The sequence below is a fragment of the Telopea speciosissima genome, chromosome 6 (assembly GCF_018873765.1).
Source record: "Telopea speciosissima isolate NSW1024214 ecotype Mountain lineage chromosome 6, Tspe_v1, whole genome shotgun sequence".
Classification (NCBI taxonomy): Eukaryota; Viridiplantae; Streptophyta; class Magnoliopsida; order Proteales; family Proteaceae; genus Telopea; species Telopea speciosissima.
The window spans coordinates 55,630,563-55,650,014 of record NC_057921.1 but is presented as its reverse complement, the minus strand read 5'-3'; the positions used below and the strand labels follow the sequence as shown (position 1 = coordinate 55,650,014).

At 39.8% G+C, this 19,452-nt stretch overlaps 1 protein-coding gene across 1 annotated transcript; it reads left to right on the top strand.

Moving 5' to 3' along the window:
• The first annotated feature begins 1,072 nt into the window (after positions 1 to 1,072).
• Positions 1,073 to 5,051, top strand: LOC122664641. The gene has a single exon (XM_043860553.1). The coding sequence runs from the start codon at positions 1,149 to 1,151 to the stop codon at positions 4,824 to 4,826; it is 3,678 nt and encodes a 1,225-aa protein (XP_043716488.1). The 5' UTR covers positions 1,073 to 1,148; the 3' UTR covers positions 4,827 to 5,051.
• Positions 5,052 to 19,452: the final 14,401 nt, after the last annotated feature.

Below are 19,452 nucleotides of genomic sequence, written 5' to 3'. Positions count from 1 at the left end.
AATCAACTTCTAAAAGTTAAAAATAGATTTTTGGTTTTGTGATACTCCAAAAATATATGAGTTCTTGATCCATCCAATGGTTAGAATTGTCGTATCATCCTTCCATATAAAATACACAGTGACGTAGTTAGATGAACTCATCCATAAATCTTTTGCTATAAACAATCACTTGAGGGTCTTCACCCATATATCTATCATGATAATTACCTGTCCCATTGTGTATTGAACAATTAATTGTCTTTCACTATTCTTAGAATCCTATCTAAAAACAAATATGACCATTGCCATAAGAGATTCTTCTTCTCAACGGGTGAATGAAAACTTCCAAATAAAATAAAACACTATCCAAAGTATAATTAGTAAACAAATGATGGAAAATATTGTAATGATAGGATCCGTCAAAATTTATGGATCATATATGATTGATAATACAGATAGACCGTAAAATTTGACATGTGTTTTAATTATAGGGATTCATCCAAAAGTCAAAATACCCAAAGAATCAGTCCACAAGACAAAAGTAGACCATGGTGCAGAACCACTTCAGGAAAAGATCTATGCTCTATGATCGGACGGTTCTAACCCTCCCAGACAGTTCAGACACAGCTCTATCAACGTTTAGCTTTGAAGCGTTTCTGACATCAGCTTCAAAGCGTATCTATTTCGTATTTTCATTAGAAAACTCTCTTCAAAAAGAACGAAGAAAAGGTCTGAAAGGACAAACCGCGAAAGCCATTACTGGTAGAACGGCCAGAGAAGGTTAGCCATCTTTACTCTCGGTTTTTTCAGGTTTCTTTCTTCTCTGCCTCTCTCTCTCAATCCGTGTTTACTTATCGCTGAATGTTAAAGAACGAAGATTTATGTTTCTTAGTCTAGGGTTTTCTTATGAGTTGCAGTTGCAGAGCTACTGAGGTGGTGTTTCTTGTTGGTCATCTGTTACTTCTCGATTCGGCTCTCTTTTTATGAAAGATTAAAAATGAATGATTTTAAAAAAGTTGCTTTCTTTTTTCATTTCATATATTTTGTACCTTACGAATATGCGGTGGCTTAAAGATTTCACTTGCTCTGACATCATCTATGTTCTGCATGTCGTTTTGTCTACTTTCAGTCATTTTTTCCTTTCCCTAATTGTATTTTTGGGGATTAGAATGACGGAAGTTGAGAATTCTGCGGAATCGGTGAAAATGAGTTTGTTAATCAATGGTGGTGCGAATGCTGAGCTGTTGAAGAAACGTCCCCCGGAGAACGGCCATGCCAGCGTTGGTTCTCTGAAGTACAAGAGGCGGAACGTGGTTGTCAAGAGGGATTTTCCAAGGGGTTGTGGACGATTTGCAGAGAGGATTAATGGAGTTTCGAAGCTAGACGATGAAAGCTCCAATCTTGGGGCAGAGAATGGAACAATTGTTGAACCTGAACCTGTTAGAGATTCTGGATTTTTGAGCGGGTCTTCAGGTTCGGACCCGTGGAAGGGTTCGATTCAGGCAGAATCAGACACGTCCAAGACATCGACCACTGAGACGGCGAAGCCGTTAGAAACTTCAGATCAGGTGGAAACGCTTGAACCAGCGAAAGCTTTGGAGCGTGAGACGTCGACCCACATATCCCATGCTATGGATTCTGAGACCGCGGAGCCGCCAGAAGCTTCAGATCGGTTGGAAAGGCTTGAAATGGTGAAATCTCTGGAGCATGAAACATCCACCCATATATCCCAACAACCTCTGGTTTCTGAGAGTGCGAAGCCGTTAGAAACTTCAGATCAGGTGGGAAAGCTTAAAAAGGTCAAAACTTTAGAGCATGAAATATCGACCCATGTGGCCCAAGCTCTAGATTCTGAGACTGCAAAACCATTGGCCACGCTTGATAAGGTGGAAGTTCCTGAACCAACCCAAAGTGTTGATCCCGTGGCAACAGTACTATCTGAACCTTCAGGTCAGGTAGAACTGCCTGAATTGTCCAAAAATTTAGAACCTCTAAACAGGAGTGCCACTGGATTGGTGCCGCCAAGAAGTTCTGTTCTGCTGGAGACTTCGGAAGTGTCCAAGGTTTCGGATCAACCTCAACTGTACATACCCATTGTTGGAGGTACTGAAAAGACCCATCGGTTAGTTAAAATTCCTCGCAGAAGAGCTTTGGTTGTCCGACATTTCCCTCCAGGTTGTGGGAGAAATGCTCCTCCTATGAGTAGGGAAGAGTATCTGAAAGTTGTTGATTCTCTGAAAGGCGCAAGTGCAGATAAGGGAACACCTACTGGTGGACATATGCCATCTGAGAAGTCAGTCCAGGATTATGCTGGACCAATTCCGGAGAGAGTCAAGGATGAAGATGCTTTTAGTGTCAAATTGAAAAGGAATGTCACCAAAGAAATTGAGACTACGGTTCAAAGCAAATCTGAAGATGATTTTAGCCAAAAAATTGCAGAACAAGTGCCAATTAGAATAGCTTCTGAGACTAGGAACGATGCAAAACAACCCAAAGAGAAAATTAAGGAAGGTGATGCTCCTACTGGTAAATTCAAAGGCAATCGAGCTGTAGGAATTGGTGACAAAGTCAGAGTTAAATCAGAAGAAGTTTTTGGCAAAGAAATGACAGAGCAAGTTCAAGTCAGAACGTCTGGCATTAAACTAAAGCAGGAAGTTTTGAAAGAAACCAGCATTAGATCTCCGAGGGAGAATATTTTGTTTCGGTCGAATACTAATTCTCAGTCAGTCAGTACTATTACGACAGATGGATTTTCGAAGGGAAAACTGGGAAAGGATGTGAATAGCAGCAAGGACAAGAGTTCTAAGAGACAATTTCTTGGGGAGACTCAAGATGAAGTAGATGCAGTTAGTAAATCTCGTGGAAAAATGATTGTTAGTTTGCAGCCCTGTGAGGCGGTGGTCGTGCAAGCTTTGATGGCTGCACCAAACTGTCCATGGAGGCAGGGAAAACGAGGTATCAAATCTAGTCCGACAATTAGTACGGCCAGAAACAAAGCAAAGAAGCATGAACTTGTGGTACAGGACAAATCTGCATCTGTTTCCAAGAGAAATAGAGCTGAATCAGAAAATTCAGAAGGAAAATATAAAAAGAAGAAATTGCCTCCTGCTGAAATAGATGGTCATCAAGGTTGTCAACAGGTTCTCGGGGATGAGGAAGATACTCTGGAGCATGTTGAAGTGGGTGAAAATGTTCTTTTGGATAAAAAACCGCGAAATTTCGAAGTGAGGCCTATCCCATTTGGTCTTCATACTTCGAGTAGTAAAGGAGGTGGTTCTAAAGTTACCCGTGAAAAAGTTAGGGAGACTCTACGTTTCTTCCAAGTGATCTTTAGGAAATTCTTACAAGGAGAGGAAGCACATCCGAAAGATCAAGGAAATACTGGCAACCGGTTAGATCTACGGGCTGCAGCTGTTCTCAAGAAGGGAAACAAATGGGTTAATATTGAGAAGATCTTAGGACCTGTCCCTGGGGTCGAAGTTGGCGATGAATTTCATTATAGGGTTGAGCTTGCAATTGTTGGTCTTCACAGACCATTTCAGAGTGGTATAGATTCTATAAAGAAAGATGGAAAAATTCTTGCGACAAGCATTGTAGCCTCCGGTGGTTATCATGATGATATGGATAGTACTGATGTATTGATTTATTCTGGTCAAGGAGGAAAGCCAATGGGTGGGGAGAAGCAAAAGCAAGCCGAAGATCAAAAACTTGAGCGAGGAAACCTTGCACTAAAGAATGGTATGGATGCAGGAACTGCTGTGAGGGTTATCCGTGGATTTAAGGAAACAAATAGTTCTGATTCTGCGGAATCGAAGGGTAAGATAATTGCGACCTACATCTATGATGGGCTGTACTTAGTGGAGGATTACTGGACAGAGTCGAGCACTTACGGTACTTCTGTCTTTAAATTTAAGCTGAAAAGAATTCCAGGCCAGCCAGAGCTTGCTCTGAAAGAGGTGAAGAAGTCAAAAAAGTCCAAAGTTCGTGAGGGTCTCTGTGTAGTTGATATTTCTCAAGGGATTGAGAAGATGCCCATTGGTGCTGTGAACACCATCGATGATGAGAAACCTCAGCCATTCACTTACATAACCAAGATGATATATCCTGACTGGTACAAACCTATTCCTCCGGCAGGATGTGATTGCACCGATGGTTGCTTGAATTCCAAGATATGTTCCTGTGTAGCCAAGAATGGAGGGGAGATCCCATTCAACTATGATGGGGCCATTGTGGAAGCGAAGCCTCTTGTTTATGAGTGTGGTCCTTCTTGCAGGTGCCCTCCTTCTTGCCATAACAGAGTCAGCCAACGTGGAATCAAATTTCAGCTGGAGATTTTCAAGACTGAATCGAGGGGCTGGGGGGTTAGATCTTTGACATCCATCCCTTCCGGAAGTTTTGTATGTGAGTATACAGGAGAATTGCTGCAGGATAAAGAGGCTGAGAAAAGAACTGGTAATGATGAGTATCTATTTGATATTGGATATAACTATAATGATCATGCGCTATGGGAGGGACTACCAGATGTAATACCAGACATGCAAATTAATTCTCCCTGTGAAGTTGTGGAGGATGCAGGCTACACCATTGATGCAGTTCAGTATGGGAGTGTTGGAAGATTTATCAACCATAGTTGTTCACCGAACCTTTATGCACAAAATGTCCTTTATGATCATGATGACAAGAGAATGCCTCACATAATGCTTTTTGCTGCTGAGAACATTCCTCCATTGCAGGAGTTAACTTACCATTACAATTATACAATAGGTCAAGTTTATGATGCTGAAGGCAAGGTCAAGGAGAAGAGATGCTGCTGTGGTTCTGCTGAGTGCAGTGGCAGGCTTTACTGAAGCAGTTTGCTTCCTTTTCATTTTTTTCATTGTAAGTTGTTATAAGCATCAATAATTTTGTTGTAAATCGTTTGTTTCATTGTAAAATTCACACCATGTTTTCTGCCTCCTAGAAATATAGTACTCTATTGATTTTAACATGCATGCTAATCACAGATGCAGACTGGTCTTAGGGGCACCTGAAATTTTTTCCTCTTTCCTGATTTTTTGAATTTCTAATTTTAACTGGAGGACCTATTATGATTTACACTGATGTATTGCATATTTCTCATAAATTGAAATTACCTCAGAATCTCATCACATTACATTCAAAAAATGAATTCATAATTTTCCTCATGTTGTTTTCCATTGTCAAAGAATTGTATTGTCTTTTGAACCTATTGGTGGCTCAATGTTATTATAGATTATGTTTTTGGTATAACATCTATTCATCCATTTTGCCGTCATGAGTTTGCTCCTTAATTTTTTATTTGGATGTGGTCCTCCCAAGACTTGGTTAACCGTCGTAGTTTGTGGTAAATTAAGTTTTTAGTAGGATTTCGAGATGAAAATTGTTACCAATAGAGCTTAGTTTCCAAAACAGCAATGAGTGCAATGTGCCACCGCCTTGTTCTATTTCGAGCTTGGCGCTATCTTTTTCTAAAGTTGCAACTGATGCAGCAGAACCAAAGGAAGAAGAAGAAAAGGCCTGTGGTTCCAGACTCTTTCAGAGATTCTAGATTTCTGTTACTTCAGGATTATGGTAAACAGTCCAATCGTGGGGCCTTTATTATCAGTCTCATTTTTTTTTTAAAACTGTAATTAGTATTTCCAGTCCTGTTTGGTTTAAGTTATTTCTTTTAAATTTTTTTTTTTATTTTAATTATTTCAGTTTCCTAGTCAGATTATAGCTCTCCCAAAACTGGTCAATTGGAAGAGTTGGAGTCTGTTCGGATTGTGTTTTTGCTTCTTTTTCTGAGCAGGATTGGTCTGACCTTTCGCAAGTCAATCACGATTCAGGTCTTATCCAATATTATAAATACGTGTAACAGATACAGACCCATCCATTGATTTAGCAATATACTGAGTTCAGTTTTCTGAAACTTATGCTGTTGTGGATTCAGTAGTTACCTGGTGGATTCTGGGTGTACTTGGTGGATTCCTAATCTGGTTTACTGTTCTATCTTTATTCTATCTCTCTTCTATTATTCTATCAAATTCAGGTTATAATATGTCAACTTCTTCACCTGCGGCTTTATTGGTCTGTATTATTTCTAATTTATATTTGTTCTTAACTTAACTTCACCGGGGAGACTAGAGCTGATCCGGTCAATTCTCCAATCTTCCTACATCTACTAGCGTGGCATCTTTGGGTTGCTCCATTCCACCATCAAAGCCCTTAAATTTATAATGTGGTGCGCCTTCCTCTAGAAAGGTACTTAAACTTCCAGTTTCCTCCGCCCCATTAGTTGGGCTTCCATTTGCCAACCCAAAGCGGAGGGTGGCCTAGGTTTGCGCAGGATTAGAAACTCCAATATTGCCGGAATCCTCAAGCTTATTTGGAGACTAGTTTCCAAACAAGATTGCATTTGGGTTAACTGGGTCTACTTCTGTCCCCTCAAAGATAATTCCCTTGGACAGCCCACTCCCCAGCCCACAAACTCCTCTTGGGTCTGGAGGAAAATCCTCCTCAGGCCCATTGCCCTTAGAGCCATTCGCTCTAGGATCTCTGATGGGTCTACTACCTTCCTTTGGCTTGACCATTGGCACCCTATGGGCGTTCTTCTCTCTATTGTCGTCATGAGAGTAATCTACTCTTCAGGTATCCCCAAGCACTCCACAGTAGCCTCCATCATCTCCAAAGGCTCTTGGTTTGCTCTCTCCCCCGCCTTTCCCCTTGCCCTAGCCCCAATCTGGGCCTCCTTTCCCCCCTCCTCCCTGCCCTGACTCTTTCTTGTGGCTCCCCTCCCTTCCGGACACTTCAGTTCCTCCTCCGCTTGGGACTTAATCAGAGTTCAAGGCCCTTCTGTTCCCTGGCGCAAGTTTGTTTGATTCAAAGGTCATACCCCCTGCCATAGTTTCACTGTTTGGTGTACCTTTACCCAGTGCCTTCCCTCCCAGTCCTTTCTTATCCGTAGACAGTTACCCGGGCCCCCCTCTTGTATCCTTGCTGGAATGGTCTAGAGGACATTGACCACCTATTCTTTTCTTGCCCTTTCGCTGCCTCAATTTGAAAGGAAAAAAAAACCCTTGCTAGCTGCTGGCCCTGCCTTAGACGATCTTTACCTTTTCCATGGAGTGGCTTTGTATGGACATGTCTTTCTCAGGCAGCTCGATTTGTGACTCTCTGGACAAGCTTGTGTTTGGTGCTACTATTTATCATATTTGGATGGAGCGGAATCTTCATAGATGCACCTTCAATTCTCGTTCCTTAGACTTGATTTGGAAAGCCATCTTTTTTTATGTGAGCTACAAGCTTCACTTGTACCCTCACAAATCTGTAGTTGACTCCCCAAGGAATAGGCATATTTTTGTCTCGTGGGGCCTTCCTCTCTCTCTCTCTCTCTCTCTCTCTCTCTTCTTGTTTCTCTTTCCCCTCCCGGTAGGGCTGGGTGTTTGTATATTCCACCCCTCTTTCCCTGTGTATTCTCCCCCCCCCCCCCTTTTTGGGGTTTTGGTAATGAATTATTTATTCACCCAAAAAAAAAAAATCCTGATTACTGGTTACAATTCTGCCATATTCTGATTTCTGCTTGCCTTCTAGTTCTCTAGGTTCAGTTTCTATTTTGAATCCTCAACTTTTTCCATCAATTTCTGTCTGACCTAGTTCTGATCAACTTCTACATGTTTTTAAAATCCTGATTTTCTGTTCTGAAACTAGATGCATTCTACTGGTGATTCATCACTTGAATCCTTTAATTGATTTAGATTTGAATTCTTAAAGCATCTGAATCGACTCTGTAGTTCTGGAGCTTTCCTAGTGGAATAGATTTTCTCTATAACTCATAATCCAGTCATCAGAATTGAATCAGACTTTGCAGGCCCTCTCTACCTATTAAACAGAACCTCCAATCAGGTTGGCTCTGTTCAGGTTATTAAGATTCCTAATTCTGGCCCAAATTCTCATTTTCCTGTGATCCTGATTTTCTTGTTTCTAACAACTCTAATCTGATAGGAGTTAGTAATCCATTTGTAAAACTGGTCTTTATTTTGGATGTTCAATTCAACCCTGAAACTATAGGTGGGGTTATTACGGGATTTTTACTGGGATTTGTTTCTTCCCTAAAAGTAGCTTATTTTGGGCGTTTAAAATTAGATTTTCAAAATTTTTTTGTCAATGTTAGCGATTTGTAGTAAAAAAGAAGGCAGGATGACAGAGATTTTGTGTGCATGCAAAGGCATTTAGTTCAAATGTTTTCTACTTTGCAATTGCTTTATCTTGGCCCCATTTTATCTTATTCAGAATTCAGGCAGCTTTACTGCTATTAGCTTAAGAGTAACACTTGTTTGGATTTCTCCTACTGTATTCATTTTACTGTGAGTGTTTTGAATATTTCTTAATCATTATCTTGACACAATGAGTTCAATGGGGCTTTCTAATGCGTCCTCAGGTTCCAAAACCTAAGTTTTGGGTCACTCTTGGCCCACCCAAGTGATAAATGGCTCAAAATTTAAAGGTAATAGCGATTCTATAATTTTGGAGAGAAATCAAGCCTTAAGAGTGAGGTCACAGAATGTGTGACTATATCAGGAATTATTTCGAAAGAGGGAGGGCAATTCTGGAAGTTAGCTTAAGGAGGGGAGTACTCAGAAACAAACTTAATAATATAGGGCTTTTAGGTAAATATAGAAATAGGGTTTATTAATATTGTGGGAGGTTGTCTTAAACCTCTCAACAAGGAGCAGGGCTATAAACCAGAATGGATTCTGGTGTTCAAACTTAACCAAATAGGCTTGAATTGACTCAAAACTTCTGAGGGAAGTCGATAATTCGATGGCCTATCGATTCTGAATGAGAAGCACTCAAACAAAGATTCAAAAGATGAAGCAAGGTTTCTGCAACTCAGTTGCTGCAGTAAAAGGGAAACCAGCTCCTTGTGTCTACTTGTTTCTCACAACAGGGCAGGTTTTATGGGATGAGATTCTAGGGGATTGGTTTGCCCAGGGGAGGACTTCCTTTGACCCAAATCTTAGGCTGAAAGGGATAGGGAGGAGAGATCAAAATCTGATATGGAGGAAAACTGTAGTTTTGCTAGAACAGGGTATTGGGTGAAGTCTAGAAACTCAACAGGAAAATAAAGACGGAAGGGGAAAGGTGTGGATGGATCGTACCTGATGGAGAAGAGAGAAAAAGAGGACAGCAAGAAGAATAGAACAATCAGGATAGTGTTACATGCATTTGTATAAAGATAAAAACTCCAACTTACACTCCAAAAGAGAGATAGAACTCAACTAGGTAATGAAATACTAAAACAGGAAACTATCTTGTTGGTTACCAACTTTCTAAAATAAGCAAAGGGAGAGTGATGGGCATGCTGCCCACTTGTATTGCAATCATATACGCAGTAGGGGGAAGTCGCTTTCAATGGGTAACAAATCATCTTATCAGGGTGTCCCACAACATTGACTTGGAGAGAGGAGAGGGAGATGTGAGAGGGCGTACATTTCAGTGGTTGCATGTCTTTCTTGTTCCCATTACCAAACCCATTTGGGACCGGTTCATCTCGAACTGGGTTTCCAGATCAGGTCATACCGGTCCAGCCATGATATTACTACTGCATTAACTTTCCTCTGAAAAGAACTCAACTTCATTGAGTTTAGATGAGGACCAAGGATACCATCTGAGTCAACTCGTTGGAGGAGAAATGATCCCACTATCAGCTTGAGCTTTATTTCCGGGAAGAAGTTTCATCTCGAGTCCACCGTGCTCAAAGGAATAGGTATTTTCATACCCACGGTGCTGTACCTTTTTATCAAATAGCTAGGGTCGCCCAAGAAGAATGTGACAGACCTTCAGAGGTGGAACATCACATTGCACTTTATTGATCATTCCACCAAAAGAATAAGTGAACAATACCTATCATTGATTTTGAGATTGGTGTAGTCCATTCAAGCAACTTTGTGGTGATTGGTATGTGGCTTTGTCTTCCACCTGAGCTTGCAAACAACGTCCTCAGAAACGATGGTCGTACAACTACCAAGTCAATTACCATCATGTGCAGACTATTGTTGCATCTCACTATTGTTTGGAAAATACTGTTGCGTTGCCAATAATCCTCATCAGAAACCTTGTGTAGCCAAAAGTGGACGAAGAGCGCAGTAATGTTGCTGATCTCCATCACTATCATTGCTGTTGACCTCACTAGGTTCATGCCCACACTTTGCCTCCAAATATGTTATCTCGTTCTTCCATTGCTCTTCCGAAGCAGTAGTCATGAGTTCTTTCTTATCAACAAAGGCAGCTAAACGATTAGGATACTGAGCAAAAAAATGCATGTATCCCTTGCATGTAAAACCTTGTATTTCAGCCCTTGGTTTTGAAGGACTTCTGTCAGAACTATGACCACAAGGTGGAGAATAAGGCGGTTTGGCCAAGCAGGTGCCATAGAAGAACCACTAAGGCACTAACCTGTGGCTTGCTGAATGACTTCTGCAGTGGGAAGTTTAGTTGCATTATGATCTTTTGGAGAATGTGTCTGGGAAACCCCTTCAACTTAAGGCCTAACCTCTACCTGATATGTTACCTGTACGGTGTCATCCATCGTAGGCAGTCGACTGGAAGTCGATTGCAGCTCAAGTTTGAGAATGCAAGCCATTTTGAAACTCTAAGGCTTCATCAAACTATCCTCTACCAAATATGTTACCTGTATGGTGTGTCTATTGTAGGGAGTTGACTGGAAGTCAATACAGCTCTGGTTTGAGGATGCAAGCCATTCCGAAACTGTGCTACTGACACTTCTTTGTTCCACTCAAAATCAGACCTAGTGGCTAATTAGTAAATTTTGCCACGACGGCCAACTATCTTGTCTCAGCTATGCAAACTTGAGGTGCGTGCAATGCTTGTAGTTGATAGGAAAAATCATCGGTTAATGGCCTCTTGTATTTTAGCCCAAGTGTTTACCAACCCAATGCCTTGAGTCCGATTTTGTTGCTGGTTTTTGATCCATTAGACTCGAGCTGTACACTTCAGTTTTTCTTCAACAAATAAAGATAGGCATACTTCCTTTCTTTGACAAAGCCATGTTTGTGGAAATATCCAGGATATCCAGGAGCAACCTCTTCACCATATCACCAGTTTTTCCAAGCTTCTCTGTGGTCACTGTAAGATTTGATTTCAACTTTCTATCTGTTGACTTGTTAGCCGACAAATTATAATTTGACTCATTTTGATCAGAACTCCTAAAGTTTGTCCTCTAAAATCTGTGGTACCCTTTTTCTGCAAATGGTCAAGAAAAAATTAAACATCTCTTTGTACTTACCGTATGAGGAATTCAAAGTATGGTTTATCAAATTGATGGTTTAGCCATCTTGTGAACATCAGTCACAGGACTGGTTTTTGAACAGGAATAATGAATCTGGTAGGAGCTTTCTTCACACTCATAATGGAGGTGGCCATGGGGCTGATATGCGATCAATTATTTGGCTGCCGGGTCTGAGAAAACATCTAATTGATTTGAAGTTCCTTACTCAGAACAAGAACCTAAGGTAGGAGCTACGGTGGTTGATCAGTCTGGATATTTCATGGTCAAGTCTCTGTTTGAAGCTCTTTACCATTCCTTCCTCTCTCATTGGAAGCTCTTTGGGAAAGATGTTCCTAGAAAGATTCAGTTCTCCCTATGGACGGATATATTGGGTCGTAAGGTAACCGTCTCTCAAGAGGCCACTTTGCCTAGAATGCCTTCTGTTTTTGAGAGACGTGGAATCCGTGCAACTGCTTTTACATTGCCTTTTGCCCAAAAAGTTTGATGGACTTCTCAAAATCTTTTTTCTGTGTTGCCAGAGAAGCACTTGGTGCTTGGAAGGTCTCAGCTTCTGGATCACAGGGCCATGGTCTCTGAAACTAACTTTCACTGCCATTACTTTTGAGTATCTGGCTCCAATGGAATAGTCAGAGTGCAAACGAGCTATTCTTTTTTGGGGCTACTAGTTGGTAAGAGTTTAGAGGCATTAGCATAACAGGGAACCAATGTACTTGGAGTTTTGTATGGTACTTAGTGGTTTTTCATTTGAATGTTTTGTATAGCTGCTTCTTCGTATAGAATAAATAGAAGGGCCTTTTCTGTTCAGTTCGAAGGAAAGGAAAGAAAATTTTTCACTGCATTTTTCACTTCTCTGGTGAAGATAAGCCGTTTTGCTATAATCATCATATTCATCCTGAACTTCTATTATTACTTGGTTCTTTTCCCACCCCACCTCCAAGTAATTGTTTACAGATAATTTTATTGTTTTATTGATGAGAAAATTGTTGGAAATCAGTTTTCTTCAAAACCTTGCTATACGTTCTTTTGTTTACCAGAAGGCTCAATTTGTTTCCATGTAGAAAGATGGAAAAAGAAAAATTTCCTATAAAATAGGATGTAAAATTTTACAATGAAACAGACATGGCAAAAAGTAAACATTTTCTTTCATTGACGAGGATAAAAAAATTGCACAAGGTCTGTGGCTGTGGCTATGTGCTGGTTAGTCTCTCCTTTTCAATTTAATACCCAAGGGTTTAATGGTGTACATTTTAAGGAATGGTTAAATTTCTTGTTTGTCAAATATAAAGATGTGCTAGATAAGAATGAGTTTGATATCTAACGGTCTTCTCTTCTTTGACAGATTTGAAAAACCAGAAATAGAGTTCTTTTTGACGTCATTTGACCCTGATTGCCTTACAACTATGTCTGCTTTGGATGATGGTTGATTTTGGCTTTCTCAGAGTTCATTTTCAGGTTAAGGGTTGTGCCCCACTTACTTCCTCTCCTTTGCTGTCCCTGCCTCTTGATCATATTTCATCCTTCATTTCGAATCAATGCTGGCCATTTTGTTGCTGCTAAATGCAAGGTTGGACCTGGATTTTCTGCTGCGGTTATTGAGGCAGAGGCTGATATGGGATGGGTTGTTGTTGGCCCAATGTTTGGGCTTAAAGGTCCTATTTGTAGTTTTCTAATTGTTTATTTTATAGTGAATGCCATTAATGGTGGCAATGCTTCTTTAGATTGGGCTGCTAGTCTTAGTTTTCTAATTATTTACCTGTAGTGAACGCCATTAATGGTGGCAATGCTTCTTTAGATTGGGGTGCTAGCCTTGTTGTTGAGGATATTCAAGACTGGTGGATTTTTCCTCCATCTTTTCTTGTAAATTTGGCAATGCTTCGTTAGATTAGGTGTTGGCTTGTTCCAAGTTTGGATAATTGTATTTACAAAAAAGTACAGGTGTTATGTATTATATATGATAAAAAGGGTTTGAAGCTTGATTTTTAGAAGTTAGTTCTCTATTACAAAGATCAGCACTATAAATTTAAATAAAAAGGATAAAAGAGTATAGAGAGCACCTGGGCATCCCCAGGGAAATACAAAAAACAGAGAAGGGAAGGGAAGATCGAGCTCTACACCTTCGGCAATGTCATCAACAGGGCCAATTCTCCATACTAAAAGAAGCAATAAAATTATATTTAGACATTCCCAGAATGTTCCTTTGAATATCTTTCGTGATATGACAAGGTAGATCTTCAACAAGACCTGTTGTTCTAGATTTCGTGGCTTCTTTTGATAGGTAATCTGCAATTGGATTTGATTTTTTTAGACAATGTGTGATCTTTCACCTAATAGATGATAAATGGAGAGTTAGGGACTTTCATTTTTGCCAAGTAAATCAGGGTAGCTGGTTGGATTGTACTAAGGCCTTCTTTGGTATCATTTGTATTTTTTATTTATATTTTTTCTAAAATAAACGTTTTTGATTGCGTTTTTTGTTTTTATTTAAAAAAGATTGCAAAAACACAAAAACCAAAAATAGATCGAAAGTCGTTTATGTTTTTTTCGTTGAAAAAGGTTTTCTACTATGTTTTTGGCACTGACCTTTTCTATGCACATGTTGCAACGGGTCAATTGTGAGGTCAAAATTGTTAAATGCCCGTGCAATGGATAAATCACGACTTTTATAAGCTGTCTACTCATCTCTCTCTCTTATCCCTCATCTCTCACCCTTCTTCTCTTCTCTTCTCTTCTCGAAACCCTAAACTCATAGTCTGCTTCTGATTTCTCTCAATTACCGCACCATTTGGGTAACTCTCTCTCTCTCTCTCTCTCCCCCCTCTTTTCTTCTCGTCTCGAAACCCTAAACTCAGTCTGCCTCCGTCTTGTATTGAGTTCTTCAGAGGTAACTCTCTCTCTCTCTCATCCCTCATCTCTCACCCCTCTTCTCTTCTCGTCCCTTAACCCTAAACTCATTGTCTGCCTTCGATTTCTCTCCATTACCACACCATTTGAGTAAATCTCTCTCTCTCCCTCTCTCTCTCGTGTATATATAGGGTTTTGATTTTTGACATTGATTTTGCAGATTCTCACCACTCAGTTGTTCAAATCTTTGCTCAGCCACAAGTCTTGTATTGAGTTCTTTGGAGCTCTCTCTCTCTCTCTCTCTCTTTCTCTCTCTCTCTCTCTCTCTGTGTGTGTGTGTGTGTGTGGTCTTTTCGTGGTGAGGTGGTCTTTTCTTGCCTCATCGTGTCCAGCGCTGCACATGCAGCCCGGGCAGGGTGCTGGATAGGATCCTTTTGGGAGGAGCTGGGGGCGCAATCTCTGCACTCCACTAGTAAGGGCTGCAAACTCAACCACAAAATTTATTGAAATATTTAGGGCTTCCGTGTAGACACAAATAATGTTACCCGGCTGATCACAAAAAACTACTCTCGGTCCAGCTCTTCTTGGATCCCCAAGGAAACAACAATCAGTATTTTGTTTTGTCTAGTGCAGATCTGGTTTACACCAGAATGTTTCCATAGGCAGGTGGTGGGCTTTTTTTCTAATCGATAAGCCCAATCTACTTTCACAAGATAGATCCCCCATATTGCGAATCGACCCCCTAAGGTGAGGTTATGGCCAATGTCCTTTAGATCATACAAAATCAATTTGTGAAAAAGAAATTTGTTAATTCTAAAAGGTACATTAGACGGTCCACATGCAGTGGGGGAAACAAAAGCTCTTTACAATGCACCTCTCTCACATTCTTAATTGGTCGATAACTTTTTGTTTCTCTTAAAGATGTTCCTAATCGTGAGATGAGGTTGAAGATTAATTAATACCTGTTACCACCGGAATTCTATTCGATGACATGAAGATCTACAAAAGGTAGAAGAGCACTGAAGAGATTTGGAGCGGACTCCGAGGAGGGACTTTCCGATGCCAAAGTCAGTCCGACAGAACAGTACGTAGAGGAAATACGAAAGAGTCAGAGTTAGTAATGGTGAGATGTCTTACTTGGGTCCCTTCGCCTACTATTTATAGCAGAGGAGTTCTCTAAGGCGGTTGTACTTCTGTAGTTCACTGTCACTGAGAATCTCCCGAGGTTGCGTCAGAGTGGGACTGTTCCTCCCCCTTTGTGAGCCATCTTCAACAGATAGGGGTTATCTGTCGGTTGGTTGCGTGGGGATTAGGGTCTCTTTACCTTGCTCGACAAGATAGTGATGTCATCGTCGTTATCTGCTCCGTTGCTGATAGTGTCAGGGTCCACGTGTCCTCGCATCGTTGGTCGGAGTTCGTTTGCCCCTATCAATAACACAAAAAATAAAAAAATAAAAAAATAAAAATTGAAGATTAATAGAAGATTAATATGCAGACTAACCAGAATAGAATAAGCGACAATGGCATTGGACATGCCACACCAATTTTTAGACAAATATTTTGAGGTAATGTTAAATTCATGTCACAAATTTCAGTCTTAATAGTACTGTTGCTTTTAATTTTACTCAAATTGGCTATTGAAGTATAAGATCTCTTCTATGTTCATTTATTTGAATAATAGAAGGTTGTTTGTTTAGCTCCCTTTTTATTTCCTCTTATCCCTTTTTCTTTTGATATAAAGGGTCTTTGTTGGGTTTAATTGTTTCTTATGTTAATGAATTTTTCGATGGTCAGTGGTGCAGCAAAGGGTTTTTGTAGTCCGAGCAGGGGTAAGGCGGTCATTGCACGCGTGGTCCAATCTGCACCGCACAGGCCGCTACGGACAGCTGCACCGTAGACTATCTGAATTGTAATAATCAAACAACTCCAAGTAGTTAATGAGTGTCTCGAGAAATTACCATAAAACCACACCGCCTTTCCCCATGCCCTCTTCTATGCTTCTGTCTGATTACCAAGCTTTGCATTCTGGGGATCATCCAATTATCATCTGTGATATGTTTAAGGACGTCACTTCTTCTTGTTGTGATTGGGATTCAGTCATCTTTTTCAAGTCAAAATTTAACTGTGTTTAATTTTGTGATACTTGGTACCGGTTTTTCAGGGATTATGTTGGCACCAAAGGCTAGAATGAAGTATATCTTGCAGGATCTGAACTAAGCAGTAGCGGAAGGATTCAAGAAAATAGAAGTATGGGTGAAGGATAGTGATCTCATTTTATTGCTTACGCAAAGGAATCAGCAAGGGTGGGCGTTTGAGATTTTTCATCTTCTACCTGACATCTCATGTCTCGTGGCTAATATGGATGTTATAATCTTTTGTAAGGATGCTTATATAGTTTTGGTAGCAATTAGGGTTGCTATTATGCCTAGTAGTAGTAGATATACTATCTCAAACAATTACTGATGATGTACAAATTCTCTTATTTAATGAAGTTTTTTTTTCTTTGTTTTCACTTTAGAAAAGGGGGAAAAGATCCCTATTTGATCGCATGCTCTCTACACAAGCGTATATGCCAATGGAAGAGCATGCCTAGGTAGCTATCTAGGGGACAGAGGCATCATTTCATGGTGAGATGAAGCCTCTGCCCCTTGGGTAGATAGCTAGACGTACGTGCTCACCCTGCGACCAAGTAGTGATCTCTTGCCCTACTTTTTATATATATATAAGAGGTCCTATTAATTCACTTCTCTTACAACTTGGATTCTAATAGACGTGGCAATTAACACCGTCTTAACTTAAATTAAACACCATAGATGTAGAAAATTAAGCACGATCGATTTAGAGATCTATTCTGACAAGGAAACAACATTCTCGACCTCTCTCTCTCTCACTCTCTCTCCTTTTTTATTTTAAGTTAGTTAGTAGTAGTAGTATTAGGAATCCTATCTGGATTAGGAGAACAACGAGAGAGACCTTTTCCTATTTCATTAGTCGATCATCCATAAATAGATCGAAGAAGTTGAGTGAATGAGGATTGATGAATTAGATTTTTTGTTTACTGGTAATTGGGCTGCAATTTTCTGGAGTTGTTCTGATCAAGGAAGCTAGCGTACGTTTTTGTGTTCAATTCGTTCGTTCGTTCGTTGGAGAGACCATTGTTAGTGGCTTCAAAATTTTCAGGTGATCGATCATCAAACTTATTTCTCCTAATTAACTTCTTCTACTCGATCCTGATCAAAGAATTTTTGGTCTAACTGATTATCAAAATTCATCCAACACCAGAAACCAAAAAAAAGAAAAAAAAAAAAAAAAAAACTTATATATGTTTTATGTTTTCGAATTGTTAGGTACTAAATATAGAGAATGGCATCAAGCGATTTGGCGCCGGAGAATACAGAAAGTGACAGCAGAGACATTGGTGGTGAAGAAATAGATTGGGAATCAAAATGTCAATATTCCGATTATGGATATGATGAGGAGAAGAAACCCAACTTCTTCTTCACACGTTTGATGATCAAATGTTCTTCCAACTCATCAGTACTGGAACCTCCTAATAGCCTAAAGGAGGATAAAATTAAAATTAAGGGGTTAAGGAAAGAGATGGATGATACAATAGAGCAACTCCAAAAATCTAAACTCTATCATGAAATCCTTCACAAGTGGAAGAATGATCCAGACTTCCTAACCAACATTGATCGCGTTTTATTATTAGGGTCATCATCATCACCATCATCACCGTCGTCGTCGTCGTCTTCATCTGACAATAATAATAATAATTCTTCGAAGAAGAAGAAGAAGAAGAAGATGTTGATGGTAATATATGCTCTAGGCAGCATTGAATTAAGCTCTAAATCCAGATTTCAGCTTGCATTAGCCATCTTATTGGAATTCGATTTTCCTGATTGGATCAGTGGAATCGAAGCCTTCGATCCGATTATATCTCCTATTGATGCAGAGGTTATGAAAGGTTTTGGAATCAATGTTCTTACAGAGGACGAGGAATGTAGTAGACACATTGAGGAACCAACTTTGTTCTACATGCCATTTGCCTGTCATTGGCACAGGACCTTTTTATTTGAAGCAAATTGGAAGCCCTCTGACCTTAATAAAATGGTACTGTTAACAAATGGCTTTGAGTATATAATGGAATTTTTTAGAGAGATTGAGGATAACCCAAGGAAGACTACTTTTTGGAAACCTTATCCATATTCCAAGGATTATTATGAACTTAGAGATGACATTGATTACATAGAAGCCTTTCAAAACTATACACTTGAGTTTCCACTAATCAAAACTACTCATGACTCCAACTATTTTAGTCCATTTTATAACTTCTCTTGCCATTTCTTCCATTTCGATCTGGACCAAAACATGGATTCTCTGTTGGAAAGTAAGTAATCTCTCTCTCTCTCTCTCTCTCTCTCTCTCTCATATTCTTAATTTGTTGATAACTTTTTGTTTTTTCTTCCTGAAGATGTTACTGATCGTGAGAAGAGATTGAAGATTAGAGACAGACAAATCAAGCCATGGTATCGGACATGCCACATCAATTTTAGACATCTTTTGAGGTAATGTAATTAGATTCATCTCCCAAATTTCAGTCTTTAATAATAATATTGCTTTCTCTTTATCCTCTCAATTAACACTGCTCGTACTTGACGTCAAGTACATCTAAGAGAGGAGGCAGAAATGATTATCCTACCCCCTGCCCGAACACACAGCCTGAAATGGGGTCCACCTCCCTTTATTAGATGTACTTGACGTTAAGTATGGGCAGTGTTAATTGAGAGGATAAAAATTCTTAATTTCTCTTTAGACTTTGTGCTGGTGGCTTACATTTTTTTATTGGTTTCAATAGATCGCCGATTGATAAGTGGGCGAGCCTTGGCGTAACGGTTAAGAAGAATGGCTATTCAAGACTTCCAAGTGAACAGTGTCTGATTTCTTAAAGTGAACGTTAAAGATTTACTTATTTACATCTAAGATGGTGTTAGGCTGAGGTTAAAAGTGCATTCCTACAAAACAGGCTTTGCCAAACAAAGCCCCTTATGAATGATTTGGTTGATGTTAATTTGCAGGAACCTTTTGTAGCTTTGGCGCACGTTCCAAAGCGTATTGTAATTTTGAAATTTAATTGAGCTCATCTATCAACCATTGAATTGACATAGAATCCACATGGAGGCCTCTGAGTTGAGTTGAGAGCGCAGCACAATGGCCACTCAACCCCAGGCCGAAAACAAGCTCAATCCATTGTGGTTAAGTTATCTCCTTCTTTTCAAACTCTACAGCTCACATAGAGTTAATTCAAAATTATAACTATAAAT

Coding starts and splice junctions, on each gene's coding strand:
- LOC122664641 (XM_043860553.1), top strand. CDS start 1,149: ATGACGGAAGTTGAGAATTCTGCGGAATCGGTGAAAATGAGTTTGTTA.